At 40.0% G+C, this 25,383-nt stretch overlaps 1 protein-coding gene across 5 annotated transcripts in view; it reads right to left on the bottom strand.

Annotated features, from left to right (window-relative positions):
• Nucleotides 1–14,057: 14,057 nt before the first annotated feature.
• Nucleotides 14,058–25,383, bottom strand: part of APP (amyloid beta precursor protein) — a 143,651-nt gene continuing 132,325 nt past the window's right edge. For all 5 annotated transcript variants that reach the window (XM_021532419.2, XM_021532420.2, XM_077790946.1 and 2 more), the window contains 3 exons: nt 21,611–21,711; nt 18,404–18,550; nt 14,058–15,299 (listed from right to left, as the gene is read on the bottom strand). In XM_021532419.2, the coding sequence (XP_021388094.1) occupies nt 15,198–15,299; nt 18,404–18,550; nt 21,611–21,711 (350 nt within the window). In that variant the 3' untranslated portion in view covers nt 14,058–15,197. The remainder of the gene's footprint in view (nt 15,300–18,403; nt 18,551–21,610; nt 21,712–25,383) is intronic.

The raw sequence follows: 25,383 nt of genomic DNA, 5'->3' as shown, positions 1-25,383 counted from the left end.
TTTGCCTTCTTAATTTTTCAGACATTTGTAATGTCTTTCAGGGACAAGCAGTTCAAAGATGCATACCTGCCTTTTATTCTCTTTTTTCTTTAAAGTCTGAAGCTCAGTACAGAGAGAAGGCAAACTCAGCTTATATTCTGAAGATGCATCTGCTTTGACTCAATATTTGGCTGTGTTTCTACTTTTAAACTGTAACTCACTGTCCTTTATTTCTGTAGCAGCTTTCTTTAACATCTTAATTGTAAATCTCAGAATGGTGCTTAGATTAAACAAATTACGAAAACTCAGTAGGACAGAATGGAGCCCTGTGAAATTATTCCATTTATGCTTTTATCAGTGTTGAAATTAGAAAGCTTCATGTTGACCTGTAAACTTTGGACATTTTCAGTCCTGCAGATGGCCCCATTTACTTCATGTGGCTCTGCTAACAAAATTACTAGTGCTGTCCATGTTAAAAACAAGATAAAATTCTTATTGTACTGCTCTTGTTTTATTTCTGAGACACAATTTAATAATATTCTCATTATACTTCTGAACTCCTCCATCTGGACTGCCAAATTCAAGACTGAAATATTTTGTCATCTTTATACCTACCACATCACTTGATTTTAAAATGTTTATGTTTAGCTTAGCAGCAACAACATAAAAATGACGGGAAATACTGGTTTTCAGACATTTCAGTAACTTGTTGGATCTGATGATCTTAGAAATCTTTTCCAACCAAAATGAATGTATTAAAGTTCACCTACAAGTGCTCTGGTATCATATTAATGGAGGACCTATTATTTGGGTTTATAGTTACTGGTATATTTATCCAGTGTGAGTTTCTTTTGGGATTCCTACCATACAGAAATTGTTCTTGAAACAATGTAGGGAATTACAGCTAACAGCTTGCAATGTTTTCTTAATCAAAATAAGCTGACGTGGGACTCTACTGCCTGATCAAGAAACTGTTGTATGGTCCATTTACACAGGTTTGTGGGGAATATGTTTACTGACTGGACTGGGATGTCTTCAAAGTCATACATATTCTTAAAGGCTGTATATTTAATATTGCTGTGTCCGGGCTGTCAAAATATATTTGGGTTGGAAAAGTAATTCTTAATATGAATTAATTAAAGGAAAGGAATTAATGGTTGATTGGTTTTGAGGGTTGTAACATGGAACCCCGTGCATTAGATGCATTATTGCTCCATTACATTTTGCCTCATTATTTCATGATTGGAGCCCATGGAATCTAATCACACACCAAACTGAAATTTTACCATCTTGCAATTTTAGAGTATTGACATCTTGCCCATTAATAACTTGAAACAAAGGTTAAAAATGCTGAAGAGGGAGAAACAAATATTCCCTGATATTACAGGGGTCTGATTTTAATTTAAATTGCCTTTTGCATGTGATCCTGGGCTTCTGAAAACCAAAATTAAATGTTTCTAGTTGGCAGTTGTATCAGAAGATGGATCTGGAAGCCGCAGAACAGTTCTCATTTACTTTGAAAAGACAGAGGATCAATTGTTTTGTTTGTGGTTTGTGGCACACAATATCCATGTAACTTCTTTTTGTAGGTGGTGTCTCTGTAACCAGCTGTGACAAGAAAACAAGAATCCAAAGAAGTAATTATCGTAGTTTTAAGCAACTTACTTGTGCAGCTATTTAATAAAAATGAAGTCAGTTTAAAAGAGAAGATAACTATAAAGAAATAATTGGAATCCTCATGTAAACAGTTACCAGAAAAAGTGAAAGAGTAAGCTAAATAGAGCATTAGTTTTTCATAGTCCAGCAGTTCTTGAATTACAAAACAACTACTATGCATAAAATATTTTAAAAGATCAGTTTTTAGTAATTTTCATGTTGCAGGAGTTGAAATATTGGTTCAGAAAAAACAGAGAAAATGCTTGTTAAGTTTAGCACCACTTGGGGGAAGACTCAAAATTGGTTGAAATTTTCCATTTTGTCTACTGAATTCCTTCAAGTATTTGTTACAAATGCTCAAATGAGCTCACATAATAAAAAACTTACACTGTGCATCCATAATAGATCTGAAATATTAAGATTTTTTTTTTTTCTTACCTCTTCAACTTGCCTTTTAACCTAAATTTTTGAAATTAGCATTTAGGAGATGTATTTCTAGTCCTATGGGACCTACCTCTCAGAATTCACTAATCAAGGTAGAATACCCCCATCTCAATTGATGAAAAGCAAATTATAGGAATTATATATGAGTATAATCAATTACTAATTGTAATGGGAGCAAACATGGATGGCACTAAAAAACCTGTTTCTTAGAAGTTTCATTATTTATTTGAAATTCCTCCTGGTTAGGGAAATGTAATTTAGGATGAAATAATGTGAGTTAACTGCTTCCCCCTTCATCCTGATAAGATTTGTTTTTTCAGTATTCTCATTTTCAAGGACTCTGCAGGAGCTCCTTCATATGAATTGGTTTGCATAAACCTTCAGCTACAGAAACCAACGTGAAACCAGTGTGTTTTATACAAATCTTGTCAGGGTGAAGCTGGAAACCATGCATGGAAAAAAAAATTAGTCTGGAAGAGTGAAAACGCAAGACATGAGATTTAACGAGATTAACTAGACAATAATTAGACACTTGCAGGGTGCATTTCTTTAAACTTCAGGGTTGGGATAGAAAACAGATTGATTGTTTTCCTGCATGAAAGCAATGTTTTATTCCAGAAACTCGAGAGCTGTGTTATTCCCACATCCTGTGGCATGCCAGCCTGTCGGGCTTCAGCAAAGGTGCCCTTTGTCAAAATCTGTAGTACCCACTTGGATGTCCCCAGGGAGAGGAGCTTAGGAGCAGTCAGGATGCAAAACTCACTGTGAAACTCGTTCCTGTGAAAAGAGCAGAATGAGGCAGAACCAATGGGAAGCAATTTGGCTAACAACCATAAATTAATAAGATGATCTGAACTGTCAAAAAGGAACTAGAAGTTGTAACAGGAGCTTGAACTTGTCCTCAGGCATAATTCACCAAGCCTGAAGTGACATTAGTACAACTGAAAAGAAAAATAATCATCTGGGGGATAGCTACAGAGTAGAGAATTTTTTTAATAGAGAAATTTGTGTCTTTCTTGCTCAGCCAATGGGTCAGTAACATCTAAAGAGTTATGAGCTCTGAACACAAGAGCTGTGAAACTGAAGAGCTGGGCCAGTGCAACCATGCCCAAATTAGTGTGCCCAGCTAGGAAAATGAAGAGTAGTAGTTCAGCCTTTTTGCAACAGGCAGCATGATGTTATAGACTGGCCACTTGCTGAACATTGCTCAGCTGCAGAAGCAAGGAAAAAACAGGGAGCTGTTGTTCCTGGGCTTGCTTGTGTCAGGATGGAAAAGCCTCAATTATTTTAGAAAACAGGCTTCAACAATTAGTTTAATTGTTACTCCTGTAGTATTTTGTCAAAAGGAGTCTAGTCCTTCAGTGAAGTACAATAACTAGACAGAGCACAGTGCCATACCAATATCTGGTTTAGGGTACTAAACTGGCATTAAACTGAAAATAGCAATATGAATTCATTTTATTAAAACCAGACAGGTGGCAATGGAGTTTTGTCTCAGACCAGAAGGCAAACTAGACCATATTGGTAGGTAGAAAGAAAATAGATGATGTTTGCCTGGGTGTTCTGCCGAGGTAATCAAGGGATGTTGTCCAAGACTGATTTGTGTTGAGGGACCGAACATGTCCTGACAGAAAAATGCTGCTGCAAGTTTATAAAAATACATACATGTACATGGCAAGGGGTGTCCCTCCAAATTTGCTTGGTCAGATAGTATTATGTGCTTTAGATGTCACCATGCAGTAGAGAAAGCTGAAATGGGTGAGTGCTTTAATTTTTTGTTTATTCTTAAGACAGACCTGGCTGAAGAGAGCAAATGGAGGGAAGAAATAAAAAGTTCCTTAGAGGTGCAAAGCTGCTCAGAAATGCCACCTGTCAGGCTGGAGGAGTTATTAAATAGACTGCATATAAATGCAGGTAGAACACTGACATTGGCTGAAGGTGCAGCCAAACTAGAAGGAATGGAAACGGAGCCATCACTGAGAAACAGAAATGCAGGGAAGCCAAGAATTGCCTGATTCAGCCCAAGTAGTTCTGAGAAAGCTCAGTGAGAGCTCCAGGCTCCAGTGTCAAACACCACTGACAGACTGAGCCCATGTCAGCCACTGGTGTCAAGGTGAAGCTTGTTCCTGTTCAACTGTGACTGGGCAGAGGCAGCCACAAAGGCAGTAGAGTGGTGTGAAACACCTGTCTCCTTCTGCTTAAAAAATAGTGCATTACAGTAGCAATTATACTTACCTATACTGTGAAATAAATTATATTTATTGAAATCTTTTAGGCTAATAATAATTATTATAATGATACATTTCAATAATGTATTTTATTTATATAAATATATTTGAGTTGCTATCCTTAGACCTGTGGAACAAAGTAATATAAAGGTTCAAGTGCATCTAGAATTGGATCTAGCTCCTCTTTGAAGACTTGGGCACCTTGTGACTCAATGGGTGGGTCCCCCTGATAAACTTTGTCTGAAGTTCTCATTCTACCTGCAACAATAACAACCCCATCCAACCCTAAAAGCAAAAGAAATATTCAGGTGAGGTTATCCTGTTCTCCTACAAGTCTGACAAGTTTGATGCATGGATGAAAATCAGTGAGTTCCTGAAGCCTTCTGAGCCTTCACCTGCCTATGCTAAGAAGGGAAACACAAATATTTTGTCTTAGCAACCTACTGCCATATGCCTGAGTAGAGGCTTCTCAGCAAAATCTTTGCTGATGCCTCCTAAAGGACATTGGGAAGGCTGATCCCTTCATCTTTTGTCTTAAGAGTAAAAAGAAGTTAAAGGCATAATGAAATATTCTACATACACAAGCTGCCTATGTAATAATAATTATTATGCTGTGATATTGTAAATGCAAGCAAAGCTAATGGGAAGAAATTATGATGTCTGACTCAACTGAGAATCCTGAATTATTTCTTTATTATAACTATGCTAAAATACTTTAATATGCTATATAAAAGGAGGATACTAAAACTACATACTACTTTCTTTGACTCTAACACAACTCGTGACCCTCTCTGAGAGCCCAGCCCCAGGTGGGTTGGATTGGCCATCAGGCTCAAACAATCCTCACCAGAATCCAACCAAGTACTCACTCCAGGTAAACAATTCTCCAAACACATTCCACATGGGAAAAACAAGGAGCAGAAATAGAAATTGTTTTCTCTTTCATTTCTCTCTGTGCACCTCTATGAAAAATCCTGAGAGGGAGAGAAATGTGCTTGCCACACTGTGATACCTGCTTTTAAATATTTTTATACTAATGAAAAGAAAGATCCAAATTATTTAGATGTAAAGGTTTGTAAGCAAGATGAAATGAGCATTAAGACGGTAAATCACATGAAAACAGGAGAATAAATACATGTTGCCACAGAAATAACTCCCAACTACATTTCCTCCAACTCATACAGGAGAGCCCTGCAATGGTCTCAGGCAGCAACCTGGAAGTGTGTAGCCAGGGAACATTTCTGCAGACTGCAAACAGAGCAGATTTTCAGACCTCAGCCTAAGAAGGGACTCTGCATCTGGGCAAGGCAGATGCCCTTGGGCTGCTTCTGTGACTGGGTACTCTGTGAAAGCTGGGTCCTGCCTTCATACGTATCTCCCAGCCCCACCAGAAGACATGTGGGTGTATGAAGATGTCAGGAGTGTGTCCTGGTTTTACAGTAATTGAATTTTTGGTGAAGAGGAATAAATCAGCTGTAGAAGTAATTCTCAGAGAAGCTGCTTAACAGCTTCCTCTATGCCTGGCGAAAGCCAATTGATGGCTGAGACATTGCTAAGGCAATTAGAAAGGCTGGACACACCTCTATGATCATATTAAGAACCATGGGCTGAGATCTGAGATGAGCACCAGAGCAGCCCCCAAGGGCCAATGCCCAGCAGGGGTCACCTGGCCAACAGCAAGAGGCAATTCCCAATGCAAAGCCCAGATGAGATTAACCTTTGCAGCGCTGCAGAATTCTACAAAGTCTTTTCAATAGACAAACCTACAGGCACCAATTCTCTCCCGAATCAGAGAAAAGAAAAATGTAAAGACACGTGAGGAGAACGATATGGAAATGGCAAAGTCAGTGAAGAGGGAGGAGGAAGAAATGATGCTCCTGGCCTTGGAGCTGGAATTCTTCTGCAAACCATGGTGAAGAATATAATACACCAGACTACTTCCCTGTAATTCATGAAATAGCATTTACCTGCAGTCAGTGAGAACTGGAGAATGTAGATACTGAAAAAGTTTTGTTCTGACTTGAACTGAGAGGGAGAGAGAGAAAACTTTTGCTTTCAGAGATATAAGAGGACTCTTTGCTTCCATATTATAACAGCTCATCCTTAAAAACTATACCCCATAATCCAAAAGATCCATGAATGGTAGCTGTGGGAAGACTGCCAGACCATAGGAGGGATTTCACATGCAAGCAGATGCCAGGTGGGCTGTTTAGCTGTGAAATTAAAACCATGATGTTATAGGTAATAAATTATAAAGCCGAATTAATAATCAAAAAATAGATTTTTATTTCACAACTGAGATTGGGTCTCTGATAGCCACAATCAAAGGAACAGTGTCAAGCCTGGATGATGAACTCTGATCCAAACTTCGCTTCGGATCCCCTCTTTTCACACAAGTTGTGTCCAGCCAGTTTTATACAGTTTTTTTCTGGCTGGACAGAGTTTCTCCTATTGCTCCACATATTCACGGGGTCTCTTTTTCCCTGTGCTGGGCTGGACAAAACTGTTTCTGGGAATCCATGAATGCTGATGTTGAGTTACAGGAACCTGGGATTGGGATGCACATCTTGATCACAGTTACTTCTCCATCACTTGGGTGTCCCCTGGATTGTCCCAGGAAAGGGACCATCTCTGCACAGAGCCACATTTCTTCCTTTGTAAATTAGGTCTTTCTCTGCTATCTGTGGTTTTGCAATCTTTCTCCGGCTGTGGCTTGTGGCTTTAAAACTTTACGAATAAAACTTTTAAGAATTTTTCGTACAAGCACAACTTATTTCATGTATATTTTACATGAATTATTATGGAATTATTCCATAACATATTGTGAAAAATGCATATTATATGGCTCTACGCAGATAGTTACCATATATATTATGATATAATGATTAGTTGTGCTTTTGTAGTTAAAATGAAGATTTTAGTAGTTAAAATAGAGACTATGTATGTGGGGGGAGGGCGTTGTTTTTTTAGGAATGAGATGCTTGCTTTGAGGAACACCTAAATCTTCCAGAGGAGAGGAATTTATGGTTTTCTTATCAGAAGAAGCCAATTTCTTCAGGCCTTGCTCAGACTCAAAGACACCTTGGGGATTAAAGGAAACAGTTGACATACAACAGACAGAGTTTCTTGTTTTCCCTGGGCCAGGAACACTTGGTGAAGGAGCAGAGAGTTCAGGGTGGTTGGCACAGCCACACAGCAGGTCAGATACAGGGCTTGGGATTCTGCCTCCAGGCAATCACAAATGAGTGCCCTTGGCCTGCAGTTTCATCCCAGCTAGGAAGGGCAGCACAGCCTCCAGCACTTCCCCAAGAAGCAGCCAGTTCACATGCACACAGAAAAAACCTAAATAAACCGCTCTCTTTTTTTCATAAAGCAGGCTGAGAGACAAGGCTGTTGAAAGGAAAATGAGACCCCACTTCCCCACTATTGATTTGGTTTAGGTTCGTGAGAAACGAAGCCCACTACTCTGTTAAAATTTAAATTAAATTTAATAAGGGACAACAGTGGACAAGGTCAATAAAGAAAAAAGGAGAGCACTGGGTACTTAGCCCCAGCCAGAGGCACGAGTGAACACAACAACACCCCTCATACACCATGGGTAGTGCATCAGCCAAATACATATTCATAAATGGTCATACATATTAAACATTTTAACATAGCTTCTCCTCTGTCCTGCCTTTTTGGAGCACGTGCAGTGGCCTTGGTCATGGTCATTTGTTACTTTTCAATACATTCAACAGGTTTCGATTCCAACATTGGTTAAATGTTAACATTACAGCAACTCTTCATCAACATTGGTATTACAATACAAAACACACATGAAAATAACTCTAAACTTCAGGAAAACTTCTGTTACAAAAGTCAGCATTGTAAAACACATAATATTCACTCTAACAATTGTGAAACCCAACACTGTAATATAATTATCACTGGTTTGGGGTTTTTTATTTCGCAAGGGACTTTTAAAAGTCAAATTAAGACTCCAGAGCTCAGTTGCCTTCCAGGTAGGGCTCGCTCCTGGCCATAGCTTGAGTTTGCTCTCATCTCTGTGCAGTAGCTGGAGGAGCACAGATTTTTCTCCATAAACCCTTTTTACAGGAGCACTGTATGGGGTAAACAGGATTTTGCCTGTTTCTTCCAAGGCCTCTCATCCTAATTAAATGGAAAAAGGATCTGTGTTTGAAACACACCCCAGAGCCTTAAGTAGTGCTTAGACACAATTAGATGGATTTGGTGTGGGACTCAACCATAATTACCACAACCTGTTTTGGGCCAGCAGCAAAGTCACAGATATTTCAAGTATCTGCTTTCTGCAGGTGCTGGTCAGCCCCTGCTGAGGTGTTTATGTCCTGTTCCAGCTAGTTTTCTTCCTCTGTCTTTCTCTCTTTCGTTTATTTATTGATTAGCAGCATTTTAAAAGATCAATTTTCATGATTTTAGAGACAAATTTTTGGAGAAAAGGCCATGGAATGAGCGTTTCCTGTAAAGAGAAAAGAGCTTCAATAACTCCCTCCCTTTTCTTCTGCCAATGAGAGATACTGGCACCAGTGAGTGAAAGTGAAAAAAAAAAAGTAGTTAAAAAAAAAAAAAAAAAAAAAAGGAGAGGGGCATGTGCCCACAATGGACAGAAAAGGATTGAACAAATGCTAGATATGAACTCCCTTACTCTCCACCCTCACATCAGAACAAAAAAAACCAAACCAAACAACAAAAAAAACCCCAAACCAAACCAAAACAAACAAAAAACCAGAAAACCCCAAAAAACCCCAACCACACTGAAAAAACAAAAAGTGCCAAGGAAATAAAATTACTTGGACTGACTATGTGGCCTGGAAAACTAAATAGCAACTGGTCCCTTTTGGCTCCGAGAAGGGGAAGAGAAGTTCATGTAGCAGCCTGGAACAAAGCAGATGGGAAATCTGTTGAATTTCTGGTGTGGGTCTCCTCCTCACAGCAGCCCAAGTTGTGGATTTTAATGTTCTTTCTCGTGTTGCTCCAGCTCCTCCAAGGTCTTTGGTTCAGGGCAGTCCTGCTGGCACCCCAGACAGGCCAAAAAATAAAACAAGCCAAGCCCAAAAGAGTTCAAGAGAACAAAAAAAAGCAAAAAGCTGCTGGGAGGATTCCCAGTACAGCCTCCAGGCTAGGGGAAGGGTAGGGGGAAAACTTCTTGCTTTAAGCAAGCAAAAAGCCCAATCCAACAAAAGTAATGCAGTGTCCCTGGTCCCAGAGAGACAGAACAGAACCCACAGCCAGCGCTGCCAGGTCCAACCCCACCCCCTGATTAACCTTAACGAGACTGCAGCCATTCCTGGGCATAAAGCTGATGATTAGGGAATAAAGTTATCATGATAAAATCACCCCAAGACACCAGTCACCCTTTGATCTAGGTGGTGCCCTATCTGAAACTGCTGTGGATGCTTTTCTCGAACAATCTTCCTTAGAGAAACGAGGTTACAAACACAGAACCACGGACATGTCAGGGTTGGAAGGATCTCTGGAGATCATCCAGTCCAACCTCTCTGCCCAGGCAGGGTCATCTTGAGCAGATGACACAGCAATATGTCCAGGTGGGTTTGGAATATCTCCAGAGAGGGAGAACCCAGGACCTCCCTGGGCAGCCTGTTCCACTGCTCTGCCACTTTCCATGGAAAGAAATTCCTCCTCTTGTAGAGGTGGATCTTCTGTTGTTTTAGCTTATAGCCATCACTTCTCATCCTGTCACGAAGCACCACTGAAAAGTCTGCCACCATCTTCCTAAAAACCTACTTTGAGGTATTTTTATGTACTGATGAGATCCTCTCTCAGTCTTCTCCACATGAAACATGCCCAGCTCCTATGGTGTCTCCTCAGATGCAGAACACATACATGGGAGACACTAGTCAGGGAGACTTGCTTTCTAATTCAGTGTCCAAATTCAGCTTTAACTAAGAATCCGCTTAAAGCCAGAATATTTAATTACTTCTATATAAATCTCAATACTTCTACTTGGAACCTTGAAAGATTTTGCTGTATAGTCAGCCAAATAAATTTCCCAGGACTGCAGAGAGCTGTGAGGAATATTCAGTGCTTACTTCTTGCAGGAAGGAGGAGAAGCAGATAATTGCTGGAAAGCAATGAGAGAGAAGAGCCATTGTAGCCTGACTTAATTGAGCCACTCATTTTCAAGTGATGGAAAAAGTGCAGAGAAATACAAGCAGACAGTGTTATTTGTAACCTGTTCTTATGTATCCTTAGGGTGTTTTCATGCACGCTGCCTGGAAGCACTTTAACAGCAGCTTGCCTATTGCCCACAAAATCCATTAGTTTAAAGAATAAAAATGAGCCATTTGGCCACACAGTGAAGGCCCTCAAAAATTGCTTTGGTAAGTGCAGACACAATGAGGATGGAGATTTGGACCTCAAAGATCCCAGAAGAAAATACAGCTGCGTGAGGCGCTGTCTGCAAAGGCAACACAGAGCCTTGGTTTGCTTTTCCTAGATCACCATGTAGCCAGAGAAACACAGCACCATCAAGGCTGGAAGGACACTCTCAAGATCATCTAGCACAGCTGTCAACTCATAACCCACCACCATAACCACCCCTAAACCATATCCCCAAATTGTCAGAATCTGTGGTATTGATAATCCCAAGATTGTAGAAAGTCTCTGTCTCTCAGGCCCACTGCCAAAGCAGAAGCCATAATTGGTCTGTGCTGGTTCCAAGGTTGTTTATTCTGTTTATCTCTCACATGTTCTGCTGCCCTGCCCAGCTCTGTCCTGCAGGGCAGCGTGTGGGGCTCTGCCCTCAGTGGGATGTTACAAACATTAAATACCAGAAACTCCCTGGGCTGCATTTACAATAACGTGCCAATATCTGTCACCTACGTTGGACAGTGTGTCCCCAGCCTGAACCAACAGAAAAATGCCAACACCACAGTGAGACATGGAGGGCATGAAGAAGGAGAAAAAGGACAAGGCACACCCAATTTCCTCCATCTTGTTCCCTTTGAACCCCTAATCTAGAATACTAAAATTTTACTTTTGCACCCGTGCCACACCTAATTATTACTCATATCAAACACTCAGAGCTGGTAATTAATCCTGTAAGAGTGAAAACTCTTTTCCATGGGCAGAGATCACAGCCAGTGTCTCTGGGGGCTCTGTCCAGGGGGGTTCCTGACCCCTGCCAGGGTCCCAGACCTTCCAGGGCAGCCAGAGGGAAGCCCTGGGTTCCCACACCAAATGTTGGTTCTCCAGTCTGATTTGGAGGCAGATACTGAATGCAGAGCACGGCACATTTTGTGGTGGCTCCACTACTATGTGCCTGAAAACGTCTGAAGCTTCACCTTGCACCTGGTACTCACTAACCTGAGCACTCCAATGCAAACCAGCCCATGCACGACCCCAAGGGCTGGGGAGGTTTGGGCTGGCTCTCATCCCTGCCTGGCCCCACTCTCCCTTGCCAGGGACCACCCTCACCAGCTCTGCTGATGAACCCGCAGTGCAAACACTCTCTAACCTGTTCTGTTGAAATGAACAGGCTAGAAAACTTCTCCCATTTAACAGATCAATTCAACAGACAGAGATATTTTTATTTTATTTATTCCCCCACCCCTCCAAGGGTAATCTCCTCAGGGCTGGGGAATAGCATTTTGTTTCCAGTCCATGGCTGCATGCAGTGGCCCTGCCTGGTTTAAAGCATTCAGCTACTGTCCTCTGTCAGCTTTTCTACTTTGTGTTTGCTCATACCTAATATAATCTTTCCACAATAAGGAGCTTGCATGGCTAAAGGTGGGCAGAATGCTGCCACTTTCACCTGGAAACATCAGCTTCCAGAGTTGGAGCAATTGTGGGAGAGTTTCTCTTGAAGTTTTGGGAACTTTGTTAATGGTTTGTGCTTTCCATGGATATCACGGTGTGCATTTATTGCCTTTCTTTTAGGAGAGTGTGTGTGGAGGGAGTCATAAAACCTGATCACCTAATCAGTGCACAAACCAGCAATTTATTAACAGCTCATGCACAAATAGCAAGAGCAGCACCAGCATCTCACTGGACACATAAACCCACATAACCAGGAGGCTTTGATTGTGTGGGAATTGGTGTTCAAAGCAATTGCATTTTTCTGTAACTGGGATTGCATGGAATTATGGTATTATAAATGAAATTTGCTCTAAAGGCCAGTGGTTCTCTGTATCTTATGGATTACTTCAGCTTCCTCTCAAATGATCTTTGATAATCCCTCTTTTGTTTTGGATTTAATACAATCCAAAATTGGATGGAATTCAATTTAGCCCAATGAGACTGGACTAAATTGAACTGTGTCCTGCCTTCCCCCTGAAGTGGGATCTTCTTCTGTGATACTGGTCATGTGCACAGAAGACAATCCTACGTATTCCTTTCTAAGTGGTACGTGTGACACCTACACAGACACAAGCTTAAACCTAAATATTTATAAAATAATTTTTTTAGCAGTTTTGGGCCTAAAATGTGCTTATCAGCACACATTATTCTGGTCCAACCAATTTAGTTTTAAAAGTGGAGGAGGTAAATCCTCTGGGGGTGTTTTTAAGTTTTTTGTAACACGCTGGTACTCCAAGGCCTGCAAATAACTTTGCAAATAACTGCAACCACTTCCAGTGCTCTGATCCCTTGAGATTAATTCCCTTGATACAGTAGAGATGGAAGAGCAAAAGGAATAAACACTTTGTTGGTAACAGGCAGTGGGAAGCTCTGCAGTTTTCCTACCACTGGTTCAGAGCAGTCGGTCCCACCTCATCATCCTGAATCTCCAGACAGCTCTGAAAGCCCCTGACCTGGTTTGTCCCTCATTGATAAAACATCCCTCCTGGCCAATCTGCAAGCATGGCAGTGTTCCAGACCAGCAGGTGAATTACCTGAATAGGTGAGGTTTTGTGTAAGATCATGGATGGGGAAGGTGAGTAACAGGACTGGAAACTATTATTTTCTCCTAGCTGAAGTCGGGACTGACTCGGCCATTTGCCGGAGCTGTGCAGTCCCACTGCAGCCATGCCTCATCTTGCTTGCTGAGACAACAGCTGCCAGTGATGCTGAAGAAGAGGCTGCCATGGCTTGCACACAAACTGACTTACAAGAGGCTTTCCCTGAAGAGATCACGTTGCCTTCATTCTGCTCCTAGTTCTTCCTTCAGTCCTGTTTTATCTAACCCATTCACTGTAGAGAAAACAGTAATTCACTTTCTTTTTCACAAACACACCCCCCCAGTTTTATTCCAGAACCCATTTCCAAGTTTGAACAGAGGAGTCCTTATTTTGGACTGGGTATGAAAGCTGTCTTGAAGATGCCCAGGTGCACTGTGTGAGTTACTGTGCTCTCCCTGTGCCCCAGGACTGCTCCCGGAGGCCAGGAGCTGAAGGAAGCTTTCAGGCAATGGAGAGAACATGCTGGGCTGGGGGTTATGTATCCCAGCTCACCAATGGCTTTGCCATCTTCCTGCAGAAAAAAATTCCTGGTGCTGCTGTTCTACCCCTCCTGGGCACTCAGTGCGAAGCAGCAGAACCAAGCTGGTGCAGTCTGGGAGGCTCCTCCTCACCTTCACCAATGCAGCACATTGCAAGGCATGGATCTTGCCAGAAAGCCAGCAGAGGTGTGGGGAGGAGAGGGAAGAACTTGCTGGTAAATCACACCAGGGGATGGCCAAGAAAGCAGGAGGTTGGTTAGACATCCACATCGTGCTCCTCTGCATGAGCAAGGGTAGCTGGTTGGCACAGAAACGCACTACCACAACAGGGCTCCTCCAGGAATGTATTTATTTACATTAAAACATTGTTATACAAACTGAAAGTAAAAGAAAAGGAAATAAGGAAATGACATCTTAGAGGGTAGCCGTGCCAAAGATGGCACTTCCCACTTCCTGCCCTATCTCACTGCTGCCTTCCTTCTGCTCCAGTCCCATTGTCAGTGCCGCAGTCCCTATAGGATCCCAACTCTCCCTCAGTGTGAACACCCATGTATTTGTTTAAATGGCTTTCAGAACTCTTTGTTTTCTGCCTCCAAAGAAAACTCTTGCCCACACATTCTTTTCTTAATTTATTTATGTAACACAGTGTAGAAAGCTATCAATTCATAAGCAATGGCTCTGTACAATCATCCTGCAGAGGACTCCCGTTAATTTTTGGCCAGCAGGCACTTCTTCCCCCAGAAGTGCTCACAATTAACAGGGACTCTTTTTAATAATTTTTTTTAAGATCAAAAAGATACATGGAAAAGAAAATAAAGTTTACCTTTCCATGCCTAAAGTGTGCACATAAAACAGGCACAACGAAACAAATGTGAATTCTCATGATTTCTACATCACTAATACAGCAGGAGCAACAATCCGTACAATAAAATGCAGTTGCAGACGAAAAGAATTTCAATAACTCGTCTGAAATACTTTTAAAAAATGTTGGTTTACTTTAAAATGCATAGTGATCAGAAAAAAATGCTCAGCAAAGAGAAGCAGCTAAACCCCACAGACACAGAAAGCATCCCCCATCAATTCTTAAAGCATGTTTCAACTAGGACCTAATTTTTGTCACAAATCACAAGAATAATATACAACTGGCTAAGGAGCTACATGATAAATAATTGGGAAAGAGAATCTATCCATGCACTAGTTAAATACAGCTAACCTCTTTACAGTACACAAAAAACATTCATTAATAATGTAGTGTAAAGACTGAAATGTAAAGAGAAAGAGAGAGAAAATACATTACCGATTTTATTAATTCAAGTTCAGGCATCTACTTGTGTTACAGCACAGCTGTCAAAAGGCGAGAATGAGTAAATAATAAAGCAGAGTGTTTCTCTTTCTTTCCACATTATAACTGAACACCAATGGGCAGTGAAGCAATTATTCTTCTGTTCAACTCATGAGACTGCTATGATGTCCTAGTTCTGCATCTGTTCAAAGAACTTGTATGTGGGATTTTCGTAGCCATTTTGCTGCATCTTGGAAAGGTGGCGCTCCTCTGGTGTCACTGCAGCATCCACCTGTCAGGAGAAGGGACAACTGGGGTCACATTCCTGCTTAATTCACAGCATACCCTGTGTTTCCACATTTCACAGCCATCCAACATATTTTATACCTTCTGTGTTTGGGCAGAAAAGCATCCTCTGGCTCACCTTTTAACAGAAGATGATAATGCACCAAGAACAACTATGCAACTCATTTTATTGCTGCAGATTTCAAAAACAGCTGACCAGCTTTGGAATTTGTTGTCTGGCTTGGGAAGCAACTCTCCAGAAAAAAAAAAAAAAAAAGGGATGGAGTTTGCCTCTCACTGCTAGTCCCTCACTAAGAGATTTTCCCCACCCCAACATTTATGTCAATGTCTATATTTGGGATCAATTTCGGTTCTAAAGAAAAGAAAAAGCTCACTAAAAAGCAGCAGCTTGAGTCTGCCTTCTGGCTGTATTGTGCTCCCAGATCTTGCAGGTGTGGTGGTCTCAAAAAAAAAAAAATTAATTGGAAAACATAAAATGAGAGTAGCAAGGAAATGCCAAAGCAGCCAGGAACAAGGTAAGCAAAAAAATCCCATTTCACTTAGGGACACAGAACTCCTCTACCTCCAAGGCTGACTTTGGCTCAGTTTAGTGACAAAAACCTACACTGCTTTAAATATTTATACTTAACAAAAACGGACCTTTCTTGATTACTTGGAAGACAGGCATGAAGCTCAGTTTTGACTTCTCCATTCAATACCTACATCTTCCCAGATGATTTTCTTCCTTCATTGAACATTACAATAATATACTCCATCAAATTAAAGTGGGTGAGAACAGTCTCTAAATCTAAATTAGGTAATTTACCTCTGCTGTATGAGCTCAGTGGTTGTGTATTCAAAATCTGCTGAATCCTGGCTATCTTGCTAAGCACCTATGAAAACAATCTGCTTGTCAGTAATTTCATTTGCTACCTCATATATCTAGTGCATGACAGCTCCTAAAAGCAAAGGTAAAAAGTGAATTTTACAGTGTCTAAAATCAGGAAGGTACCTACACTCTACTGTTAAGTATTAGGTATGAATATTTTCCTGTGGATTCCTGTAAGCAGTGGCCTCTTGGAAATACAGAAGTCACCTTCAGCAACAAACTAGCCTTTAAGAAAGAGTAGTATTCTCTCAAGAAACCCTAACTTTCTCTATCTAACCTTTTAATAAAAATGCCAAGTATTGATATCTGATACCAATTTAAAATCTACTCTGCAATACTGGAAATATCTCAGCCTAGTGAGGAGGGAAGATGTTGGTAAGTTGTTCCCTGATACCCTGGAGAAAGACTGAAGGTATGTTCTTCCCATGCTTGGGACTAACAGATTCTGTTCAGCTTATTTTTGCAGCTATTCTTTCATTGCAGCAGGTTACCACACAGGACTGACCACGTCTCCTATAGTCCTACCAAAAAATGGCTCCTCTCAGAGCCATCTCCAATTTATATGCTCTTTTATTTACCATTTAAGAAATGGTTCTCTGTGGTGTGGCTCATACATTCAGTCACTCAGATGAACTGCTAACTGCAAATTTGATCAATTTTCATATCTGTACCCCTTTTTATGTGCTGACTCTCTAATTGTATTTTTTAACACTATATCTCCCATCAGATGTCTTTTTTTTACATAATAATTAGAGATTTTCATGAGATATCCAACTTAAAGGTTGGTTTCTGAGGTAGGCTTCTGCCTTCCTTAGCAGACACCTGTCTTTCAAACCAAGACATTCTGCAATAATGATGTCTACATTCAATGTCTGATCTGGAGTCTGGCCTAACAAGGTTCCTGCTTTTTCCATTATTACAAAATTCACCCAAAGGAGACTCTCTGGTGGCACAACTGTTGGCAGCAGATATCCACATATCCACTGGCTTTGTTGATTAATACTAAAATCTGCTTCAATTTTCTACAAAATGGACTGAAAGCTATCACATCAAAAGCTAAAGCTGAGATTCCTGTTAGCTATTTTCTGCCCCTTCATCCAAAATTCTGCACAGGTTGCCATCTGTGTAAATCACCCCACACACCCCACACTGTTGGTGATTTTCTGACCATGTCTCTTTGGAAAATTTCAAACCACATGGATAACCACAGTGTGGACACAAGGATGCACAAGCATAGGCTTAAGACAAAGGCTTACACAAATAATTCTTAAGACCCTTTGTAATCCCAGACAGTGGAATAAATGCATCATGAAGTGTGCATGCCTCCAGCAACACCAAAGCAAGGTTCACTTGACTCAAGATTAAGCCAACATAAACTGTGGACTTGATCAAGACTTCGGTTTCAATCAAAAATGTAAAATACCATTTCTAAAAGGCAAAAATAGACACGTGTCTCAAGTGCTTACTAATACAAGTACTATCTGCAAACCAGACATTCACACAGTGAACTAAATAGGAAGAAAGAGAGTTACATGAACCTCTTTCAGTTCTCATAATGAAGTTTTTCTACTTACAGAGATCTTATCTTAATGCCATAAAATAGATAAAATATCTTAAATTATTGTAAATTGACCACAAAGTTCCTTGGCAGACGGAGAAAAGACAAAGATTTTCATCTTGAAAATCCTATATAAGAGTCTTACATACTATTTGTTTCTCAAAAGTATGAGTTTCAGATTAGCCATAAATCCAAAGCTGTTTATGGCAACAAAAAGTCTTCTTTAGAGAACAGAGAACAATAAAATACATGTCTGGAGAAAATCCTTGCAGTGCAGAGCAGAAGCTATGGGAAGGTCTCAAACATTAAAGCTAAACAGAAAAATTGGTGTGTGAATTCCCAACTGTAAAACCAGATCTTTCCTCTTGTGCAGTCTCTTCTCATTGGCTACTGTTAAATTTCTTAAAAAATGAATTTTCACATTATTAAGTGATTGGTCTGGAATAGTTGCAGAAGAAAGTTTTGTGGTTTTACACCTACTTTAACATGGTTTATATTGTGTTTGCATTTACTAAATAAAGCAAATTGATTCCACACTGCTGGATGCAACACTGCCTAAATAGCTAAAACTACAGTTTCTTCCTTCCTAAGTTAATATTTATAGAGCAGTGTGTTGACTGTGTTGCAGAGGTGACAGCAGTTGTGCTTGGAGTTCTTTTCTTACCTCCACAACCCCGTGATGAATAGATGTGTACTGCTTCTTCTTCAGCATCACCAAAGTAATGACAATCACTGTTGCTATGACAACACCTCCCACCATTAGTCCAATGATGGCACCTTTATTTGAACCCACATCTTCAGCAAAGAACACCTACAAAAGAAACATAAAGGAAGATGGCTAATAAAAAGCTCACTGAAGATTTGACTACCCTGCCAAGCTGCCACAGCAATGGAAAGGTGTTGAAGCATCAGTACTGGAATGGCCCTGCAGGTCTTGGGAATCACTCAAACCTGCATTTCTGTGCCACAAAGCTCTGAAAGCTGGACAGGAGCAACCTGAGATGTGAATGGCCTGTGGTGCAGCAGTGCTGTGTAAAGAGGGACTCAGCTCCATGTTCAGCTCCACACAGGTCTTAGACAGTAGCTCCCATTTTTCCTTCAGTAAGGAAGTCAAGCTAATTGAACAAGTGATAGGCTTGAGTGGAGTAACCCAGGAGCACACACATTTCTTTATTTTCAGAATGTTAATCATGAGTGTGGTCATAAATTTACATCTGTGTGGCCTGTTTGGACTATGATGCATTTTTTGGATAAAAGAGTAGTGAAGGACCTGTTAATTACAGAGAAACCAGTACACACAACCAGCTGGGAGAAAATTCTCCCACCAAAGGAGATGAGCCAACAAAAGCTATCACTGATTTTAATGACCATGAAGGAGTGATTCAAGATTTTGCAGGGTAAAGAGAATATCTACATGATATATTTCTGTGAGACCTAGTTTTGTGAAAACCAGAGAAAATCCACTTGAATTTTAAACACTGATAAGGGGAAACAGAGGACAGCAAGATGCTTTACTGAGCATATAATACAACTGATTTTATAAGCAGAAGCAGGTATGAAAAATGGGTGATTAGTCTTCATTGGTTCCATATTCAAAGAAACAAAGGATTATTTCACATCTGAACATACATTACAATCCTTTTGTCTGCATGCCAATAGCAGGCTATATTATTATTATTATTATTATTATTATTATTATTATTATTATTATTATTATTTAAACCAAAATGGGCAAAAATAATTAGAGAATAAATTACATTCACAGAATTGTACAACTATCTCATGCTGAAAGTGACAAGTATTTAATAAAAATATAGAGGGAAGCAAGAAACCAGCTAAGAATTATACTGATCTGTATAACATTTGCACTCTTTAACAAACACAACCTTCGTTAAAAAGGTATTAAATAAAGCATGCACTATAAATATTTATATTTTTCCTAGTCACAAGCAAGAAATGTGTTATAACAAAGTTAAAAATTTACTAAAGTACAAACAATGGATAGTGTTGGCATAAACCAGTGCAAAGTAGTGATTTCTTCCATGAATTTTAGCTGCCTAGGACTGAAATTCTGTTACTATACTATTTCAGGAACACTGAAATGCCCAAGTTAATATACATGCACAAGAGAGGCCTTAAGCACTCTGAGCCATGAAAATCAATTTAATGTACAGTTCAAACATGAACCTCCTAGGAGAAAATCAAAAGGAGAAAATCAATGCAATTTCAACCCAAAACAGAGGTCTGCATGTAAAATACCATGTGCAGCTTAATTCAAAGCAATATCCTTAGGAGACTCTTTCAGGAAATTCTACCATGGCACAGAATGGATGCACAGAGCAAAGTGTTTTCTGCTCCCTGCTTTTGAATTAATGCTAAATGTAGAGGGGCATTGGAAAGGACATGGTATGTGCAGGGAAGCAAGGCCTTGTAAGCATCAGTCCAGTACTTGCTCAGCAGTACCAGAATCCCTGCTCAGTCTCAATTGAAAAGATAACCTAGAAGACAGGTCACTAATTTTTAAACAGTAGTTGTACCTATCAGCAAAAAGTATGGCAAGAAACATTGTGAAAAGCTAAAAAGATCCCATTTTAAGCATGGCACAGATTACCATGTGCAGGGACTGCAATGCCCTCCCCATCAGCCACCATGGTATGGGGAGTTCCCAGCACCTAATTCCTTGAGATGGTATCAAACCACTTACACACCAAAGAGTGCTGCTGAAAACTATGACAACCAGTAATTACTTTGTCTAGCACACATTCCTGCAAATTCCTTCCCTCCTACACCCTGCACAGGTTTGCTCCATTGGCATGTTTAACCCATCTGAGCTAAGCACGTCAGACTTTCCCAAATTAGTGCTAATGCATTTTGGATTAACTCATCAAATTGGTAATTCTCAGTTCTTGGTATCAAAAAGATGGCAGAATGTTCTTTCACACGGTAATTGTCTACTTCAAAGGCAAATTTGAGTCCCATGATAATTTTGATTTTCAGCACTACTTAGCTTTAAAAATATATTAAGGAAAAAAAAGCTTTCAAGTTTAATATCAGGATATTGAAAGCTATGGAACCTCATCACATAATATATCCTTACAAAGAAGAAACAGAACAGGTTTATAGTCAACATTGTTGTCTGGGTTCTTCATTGCTTATTAAGCGACCAAAAAAAAGCTTTTAGAAGATGCTTTTCTTAACCTACAGTGCTTTTGGTTGTCATTTTTATGTTCATAAGAAGCACAGTTCAAATGGGGAACAGTATTTTCCTCCTAACTGCCTTTCCCCTGTTAATAATAACTTCATATACCTTAAGGAATAAAACACACAGATACAGCCAAACACAAACTAAAATTAAGGCCAGTGGGGAATCTCCTTTTATTCCAAGCAGCCGTTCTTGTGAAAGGTTGTGCTCCATGCATACACCATTACCAACTGTTTAGATGGGAAAGGATTATGTTCCTGAAACAGTGTCATTCTGTTTCTTGCTGCACTGTGCTATGGTGTCTCAAACTCTTTTTTTTAAACTCAGCATTTTCCATCCTCTGTAGCCCTTGTATGATACAGAGAGACTATGAGATGGACTGTGGGACAAGTATTCCCCATAGAAGCACATCCAGTGAGATGGTAATGCAAGGACAGGAACTGCCAGAATTTCCTCTCATGTGAGGCTCAATGACTTTCCATCCTCTCTGGTGACATTGTTCCAGGTTTACTCTCACTGAAGAGAGAACCAGAAAAATCATAATCTTTTCACCTTTTTGTTGGCACTTTCAGTGACTCAAGCAAAGCATGGCCATAAGTGACTCACTAGTTCAAGACTGAATCAGCATCTCAAACTGCATTGCATGGAAAGCACTGTTTGATCACTCACCAGCTTTTGATGATGAACTTCATATCCTGAGTCATGCCGGAACTCTGCATCCATCTTCACCTCAGATATCTCCTCTGTCTTAACATTGGTCAACCCAGAACCTGCATTGCACCACAAAGACAATTTATTCAATTCAGGATTCAGATTCAGGAAGATTCTGCTTAACCCCACTGCTGGAGAGCAGAAGGCAGCAGTGCCATTCGCACGGAGGAGGTGTGATGCAATGTGAAAAGGAACTAGGAGGAAAGTGAGGTGCATCTGGTGTTTCAGTCCCACTGAGGTGATACAGGATAAGCTGGTAAAGATTCTCCTCTGTTAAATGTTCCTTAATCCTCAGCAGCTATATTAGTACAGGCATTAAAGGCTTCCAGCATGAAACACTACATGAACTAAGCTGCGAGGGACCAAGAGACCTCCTGAATTGGCTCACAAGCTGCATACAGATCTGCTCTGACAGCCTCTTTAGCAATGTCAAGAAAATTTGTTGTTTAAGCCAAAATCTTCCTCCTCCCTCAGCTCAGGCTGCTGTGAGGAAAAAACAAAATACTCATGGTGTGAGTAAGAGAACTCGAGATATCTTATTTTCTTGCTTCCTGCAGGTCTGTACCTTTTCCACAAACATGCACAAGTTACCAAAATGTTTGTGGAGTTTGCAGTTTTCAGATTTCATACTGCTCCGAATTAATGATTCTTCTTGTCTTCTCTCTGAAAGATGATAACTGTCTCTCAGAAAAGCAATTGACTACAGCTTGCAACATTTACAGCCGTGCATAGTTTACAGTCCTGGTATCTTATGGATGTGAAGGGGAGATGTTGCACTTGTCTAGCTGGAAAGAAGGCCAGAATTTCCTCCTGGAAAACAGACTGAGGAGAATAAGTGGTGAATCTGGTATATGTCTAAGAATCCTGAACAGCTGGCTCTGGCTTAGAAATAATATATGGGTATTCATGGAGCTGATTGGTTTCCTTCTCAGTACCAATGTTCCCAACATTTGTATTTCTTGGAGGTAAAACACTGCAGAAGAATGGTGTTTATGAGATGTAATTTCCTCCCTCTACTGAATAAAGTAAGAACAATCCAGTTCATATTCCTTGTTTGTGTTTATTTCAGCATTTTCTCACTCCCAACTCCTCTCTCCAAGGCTTAATTCTTATAATCTTGCACTGAACTTATGTTTTGATTAAGAGGAAGAACCTCTTTTAAAATTCTCAATACTACTGACTGCTCCTGTGCTCCAATGTCTTGCTGAACTTCAGTAATGATTCCTTAAGAATTCCATACGCCAGTGAACTCCACAGCCTAAAATAACACTCAATCCAATATTTTTTATTGCCTTTGACTGTGCAATTTCATTTTTCATGAAGTGGTGGTTTATTTTTGCATTATGAACTAGCAAGAATAGATCTTCCCAAAAACTTCTCTGAACTGTACAGATAACCCACTCTAAGGTTCTGATCTTTATTTTCAGAGGAAAACATGCAAAGGAGAGAACAAGAATTGTCCTCATGATATAAGGAATTTATGGTTATTTTTTTGAAGAGTCTGACTGCCCCATAAATTTTACCTTACTTTTATTTTTTTTAAGGAATCAAATACTTCAGCTCAAAATCTATTAAGTTCCTGATTTTTGATGCTACAGTACTGACAAAAATATATTATGACATTTATGGGACACCATTTTTAAATGCAAGAATTGTAAAGTACATAAGGAATTGCAGTCTGAAAACAAACAAATACCTGTGTGTTCCCACCTGCCCAAATGTATATGAATTCATTGGATTCTATACTTTTTAGCAGGGGACCCTCACCACCAAGAAGACCAGATGAAGGGAAACAAGGAGATATCCTTGAGACCCATGGAGGAGTGATATGCTTCTACTTAATCTGTCTCTGTCACTCTCCTTGTCCTCCTTCCCCCACACACTTCTTTTCTTTTCCCTTTCTCTTTGCTTCACTTACTATTAAATAAAATATATATATTTTTTTTTTGTATCAACATCTAACTTATTTTGGTTTAAATTGCATTTTGGGGATTATTCAAACATCCAGGTTTGTGGTTTGTTGCATTTTATTCAGAGTTAGTTCTCTTTGCCCTCTGTGATTAGAGTGGATCGCAACAAAGGAGAACAAGGAAGCAAGAAAGTTCAACCTGACTTTTTGGTTTTAGGATTAAACGGGAAGGGGAAAAATGAAAAATTACAGTAGTGGAGTACCAGTGCAGTAGCAGGGGGAAAGGGCTTTCCCAGGACTTGTTTTACTGTCCTTGGCTGCAGCAGCTGGAGGTGGCTGCTCCCAGCTGCTCACCATTGTCCATGGCCACCCTCACTGCCCTCGCAGATACCCTGGCAAAAGCACAACATGGAAATTCTAACAAGGCAAAGGCCTGGAGAACTGTACAACTTGACTGCTTGGCTGAAGCTATAAATATTGATTAAAATATATCCACACACATATAAGATAAATCAGTAAAGAATCTGCTTGTCTTTTGTGGAGGGAAGCCCTACCTCCCAAACTCTTAGAGGTCACTGGAAGAATTAGGAATCACATGGGAAACAGTGATGCTGCTTGGAGTCAATCTGGATTTCCAAAAAAGTTTTGAGAATGTCCCTGATCAAAACTCTGGCAGAAGCCAAGAGCCAAGGATTAGAAGGGGAAAGTCTTACATTACTTTCCAAAACTGACGAAGAGAAAGGAAATGAAGTGTAAATACACATCTGTTTTTCACAATGGAGGAATATTACCAGTGGGTCTCATAAGGATGTGCGCTGTGCTGTTTGTGATCTGGATAGGAGATTGAATAGTGACATGACAAAGTTTACTGACAAAAAATTCAAGAAAAAAGGAGGATAGTCAAAATAAAACCAGTTGCAGAGAACTGCAGAAGGATCTTACAAATTCCAAGCGCACAATAAAAGGGAAATTATATTTAGTGTTGATATAATGCAAAATGGTGATTATGGGGATACACAGCCCTAACTACACATAGTTATAAAGACTCTAATTTAGGTCTGTTCAACTCGGGACAGTGACCTTGCAGTCACAGTGGGTAACTGTGAGCATTTGTCTCAGCAGCAGTCAAAAAGGCAAAGAGCAATTACGAGAAAACAGAAAACACTGTTACAGCACTGTACATACATCCTCATTTTAAATCTGGCTATTTGTTCTGCTCACCTCACCTCACACAAATGCACAAAAGATAAAATGCAAGGAGACACAGATGATCACAGGTATGGAATGGCTTTTGTACACAAAGGACTGAAATGGTGACTCTTCAGACTAGAAGAGGCAAATGAGGTGAAACACAACAGAGTGTGTGACTGTGAATGACATGGGGAAAGTCTACAGGAAATGGTCATTCATTATTTCTCTTAAGAAATATAGGACACTAACATGGCTATGATACAGCAGATTGAAAAGTAACACAAGACTGTGTGTACATATATATATATGTATATATATAATTCAGTACAATGCAAAATTGGACTAGAACTCACTGGCGCAAATCACAGAATGTTCAAACTACAAATGAACAAATGCAAAGAAGAAAGGTTCTTTCAGGGTTACTAAACACAATGTTGAAAATAGTTTTCAGTCCTGGAACCCATCAAATGCTAGCTGCCAAATGCTCAATGGATGTGCTGGGGTATAAGGTAGAGTTGAAATCTGTATGTATTCTGTCTGCACCACTGCTAGAGGTAGGAAAATGGACATGAGCACTTCTGCTTTTGACCACTTTTAAAACAAAAAGTAAACAGTTTTTTTTCTGCTTTTG

Source organism: Lonchura striata, chromosome 2, assembly GCF_046129695.1.
Source record: "Lonchura striata isolate bLonStr1 chromosome 2, bLonStr1.mat, whole genome shotgun sequence".
NCBI classification, from domain to species: Eukaryota; Metazoa; Chordata; class Aves; order Passeriformes; family Estrildidae; genus Lonchura; species Lonchura striata.
Note: the sequence above shows the minus strand (reverse complement) of the source record. Positions and strands in the feature narration are given on the sequence as shown.